The 4275-nt window shown below is 40.9% G+C and overlaps 1 protein-coding gene across 1 annotated transcript; it reads right to left on the bottom strand.

Annotated features, from left to right (window-relative positions):
- Positions 1-1928: 1928 nt before the first annotated feature.
- On the bottom strand, positions 1929-2882 carry LOC133261435 (olfactory receptor 1165-like). The gene has a single exon (XM_061439916.1). The coding sequence runs from the start codon at positions 2880-2882 to the stop codon at positions 1929-1931; it is 954 nt and encodes a 317-aa protein (XP_061295900.1).
- Positions 2883-4275: the final 1393 nt, after the last annotated feature.

Raw genomic sequence — 4275 nt, 5'->3', positions numbered from 1 at the left:
ATACTATGTATAAAATAGATAAGCTACAAGGATATCGCTGCCTAGCACCCTAAAGTTCTAGCTATTATCCTTTGTGTGCTATGCTGTGCTCAGTCACTTCAGTTGTGTCCAACTCTTTGTGACAACATGGACTCTAGCCCACCAGGCTCCTCTGCCCATGGGATTGGGTTGCCATGCCCTCCTCTAGGGGATCTTCCCCACCCAGGAATCAAACCCATATCTCTGGCATTGCCTGCATTGCAGGCAGGTTCTTTACCCACTGAGCCACTAAATTTTAATAGTGTATAATCTAAAAACATAATGAATCACTATGTTGTGCATCTAAAATTATTATAGCACTGTAAATAAATAATACATCAATAAAGAAGAAGAAATAGCCAAATTCCATTTGTAGTAGTAGTATGAATAAACATATTATCGTATCAATGTATTTACTTTGTGGAAATTCTTCAGCACCAAAAATGGAACTACTGTTACAATCAATCACTTAAAAATTCTTTGGAAACAAAATGCTGAGCCAAAAAAGCCAGACATAAGGGAATATATGCTAAAATTTTAATAATACAAATTTCAAAAGTGATAAAGTTAAATTTTAACTCTCATAACCTATTCTCTGTTTAGAAGAAAATTCTTTGAACACCTCAATGGAGTTTGCTCTTGAAGGCATCGGAGAGGCACAGTGACTAGAAAAATGCTTACAGAAATGCTGTGAAGAGCTGATAATGTCTTTAATTTCTTGGAGAAAGTAACATACAGGATGATTATACAAAATTACTTGTCTACCTATTTATCACATTTCATAATTTGAGAGTGAGAAAAAGAGAAAGGAAAGGAAGAGAAAAAGTAAGAAAGAAAGAAAGAAGCCACGTAACAAATCATTTGCAAATTCTGAGGACTTTAGGATGTGGACAGCCTTTTGCTGTGCTGTGCTTAGTTGCTCAGTCTTACCTGACTCTTTATGACCCCATGGACTGTAGTCCACCAGGCTCCTCTGCGAGTGGGGATTTTCCAGGCAAGAATACTGGAGTGGGTTGTCATGCCCTCTTCTAGGGGATCTTCCCTACCCAGGGAAACAACCCTGGTCTCCCATATTGCAGGCAGATTCTTTACCATCTAAGCCACAGGAAAGCCAATGGACAGCTTTAGAAGATCATTATTTATTTTGCCTAAAACACTCTGAAAGTGAGACATAAACATAGTTTTATTTCCTTTTTTTCTTTTAAACTGAAGGCAATATTTTAAAATCACAGTGCAGTTTAAAAATCACATTATATTCATATGAGATATATATATATATATGTGTGTGTGTGTGTGTGTGTGTGTGTGTGTGTATAATTTTCTCAAGAGATTGTATCCCATTGTGTCTCAGCCACTAAAGAATCAACTTGCACTTCAGGAGATGTGAGTTCCATTCCTGGCTTGGGAAGATACCCTGGAGGAGGGCATGGCAACCCACTCCAGTATTCTTGACTGGAGATTCCCCATGGACAGAGAAGGGGTCGCAAAGAGTAGGACACTAATCAGCAGATAAGCACACATTTGAAGGAAAATGTAATAACCATCAACACACTGTATAAAGCACATAGAACAGTCTTTTGGACTCTGTGGGAGAGGGAGAGGGTGGGATGATTTGGGGGAGTGGCATGGAAACATGTATAATATCATATATGAAACAAATCGCTAGTCCAGGTTCAATGCATGATACTGGATGCTTGGGGCTGGTGCACTAAGATGACCCAGAGGGATGTTACGGGGAGGGAGGTGGGAGGGGGGTTCAGGATGGGAACACGTGTATACCTGTAGCGGATTCATGTTGATGTATGGCAAAACCAATACAATATTGTGAAGTAATTAACCTCCAATTAAAACAAATAAATTTATATTAAGAAAATAAAAATAAAAGAAAGTACTTTCCTCTATCTCTCTACTCAAAGTAACATTGGGTAAGAAAACATTTTGGTGTTGACTAATTTTCTGATGGTATCCTTCACATCATTATTTCTAAGGCTGTAGATAAGGGGGTTTAGCATGGGGATCACTACAGTGTAAAGCACAGTGGCTACTTTAATGAAGAGCCGTGAGCTTCTGGAGTTGGGTACACAGTAGAGAAGAAGGAAGACCCCATGGAAAATGGTGATGGTGGTCAGGTGGGAGGCACAGGTCGAGAAAGCTTTTCGGAGTCCACTAGCTGAAGGCAACTTGATGATTGTGACAATTATGAAAATATAGGAGGTGAGGATAATCAGGAGGCTACACACCTCATTGAAAGTAGAAATGATAAAACATGTCATCTGACTGAAGTAAGAGTCAGAGCAAGAGGCAGAGACAATGGCAGAAAACTCACAGCCAAAGTGATGTATGACATTAGAACCGCAGAAGGACAGCTCCAAAAGAGAACGTGTGATTGTCAAGGAACATATTCCACCCCATGTGTAGGTTCCAGCAACCAGGAGGCTGCAGAGCTTAGGAGACATAGCAACTGTGTAGAGCAGGGGGTTACAAACAGCCACAAACCGGTCATAGGCCATCACTGCTAACATGAACATCTCTGTAATCACAAGTGTGCAACCAAAGAAGAATTGCATCATGCAACCCACGTAGGAGATAGTCCTTGTGTCCGCAACCAAGATCTCTAAGAGTTTAGGTGTGGTTATAGAAGAGTAACAAAAATCCACAAAGGAGAGATGTCTGAGAAAGAAGTACATGGGAGTGTGAAGTTTGGGATTGATTCTGATGATCACAATCATACCCAGGTTCCCCACCACAGAGACAGTATAGACGGCCAAGAAGACCAAGAAGAGGGGCACCTGGAGCTGTGGGTATTCTGAGAAACCCGAGAGGATGAAGGTGATTCCAGCACTCTGATTTCTCATATCCATCATTATGGTTCCTGCCAGGGAAAACCAGAGAGTTCACCCTAAGCAACCAGACATGACAGAAATAGAGGGTATTTTTTTCCCAGCCTGGACAGGGGACTGGTCTGCAGTGGTGAAGTCTGGGATTTCCCAGGAATGCGAATAAGACACGGTTGGAGCCCAAACCGTATACTGTGTGTCTACAGGTGTGGACAGTGCAAGTCAGCTTCTGATGGAGGGGCAAGGAGAGGATGGACTGGGAAGAACTGAGTGTCACAGTGACTCAGAAAATGTCCTTGTTTGAATTTTCTCAAACTCAGCTCTGTCTCCCTTGTCTCCACATGGATAATTCCTTTTTTAGCTTCATTTAATTGAACTTGTTGATTGCACTTGCAAATTCTTATGTTTGCTCAGGCCATTCTAACTGCTCAGGATGTCCTGTTTTTCTCTCACTTTTCCTTAGTGCTCTCACATCAGAGAGAGGCTTCCCAGGTAGTGCGGTGGTGAAGAATCCTCCTGATCGTGCAGTAGATGCAAGGGCTAAGAGTTTAATCTCTGGGTCAGGAATATGCGCAGGAGAAAGAACTGGAAACCCACTCCAGTACCCTTGCTGGTGAAGTCTCATGGATGGAGGAGCCTGGTGGGCTAAAGTCCATGGAGTAGCAAGTCACACAACTGAGAGATTCAGCACCCACCTCATCAGAGAAGCCTCAGGTTTACCTTCCCTACTGATTTAACCAACTGGCCAACTGTTGGTAAAAGGTCCTATATTGGATCTCCTAGAGAATATGAATGATGTCTTGTTAACAATCTAGACTCTTTAATCAGGTCAACTTGCCTTCAAATTTAACCTCAGTCACTTACTAATATGTCTCTGATAAGTTAAGCTCTCTGAAAACTTACCTTTAGAATATAATTCTAAGAATTTGTTTTTACTACACAATTATGTATAAAATAAAACTTAAATTAGTGAATTATTTTCTAAAACATTTAAATCTTTAATTTCAGATGTAATAGTTGCCCCACATCAAATTTAGTTTAGAACACTGGAGTGGGTAGCCATTCCCTTCCACAGGGGATCTTCCCAAGCCAAGGATTGAACACAGGTCTCTCAAAATACAGGTAGATTCTTTATCAGCTGAGTCACAAGGGAAAACCAGAAATACTGGAGTTGGTAGCCTATCCCTTCTCTAGGAGATCTTCCCAACCCAGGAATCAAACTGGGGTCCCGTGCATTGCAGGCACATTCTTTACCAGCTGAGCTATCAGGGAAGTTCAACTTTAAGGATTTCCTAAAACATTTAAGACTTTAATTTCACACGTAATAATTGGCTCCCACCAAATTTAGTTTCTTCTCTTGTATTTCTAATGCTGTTTTTCATGTTTACTTTGAATGTCAAATTGGATCAGATCAGTCGCT

This window comes from Bos javanicus, chromosome 15 (genome assembly GCF_032452875.1).
Source record: "Bos javanicus breed banteng chromosome 15, ARS-OSU_banteng_1.0, whole genome shotgun sequence".
Classification (NCBI taxonomy): Eukaryota; Metazoa; Chordata; class Mammalia; order Artiodactyla; family Bovidae; genus Bos; species Bos javanicus.
This window is presented reverse-complemented; position numbering and strand designations above follow the sequence as displayed.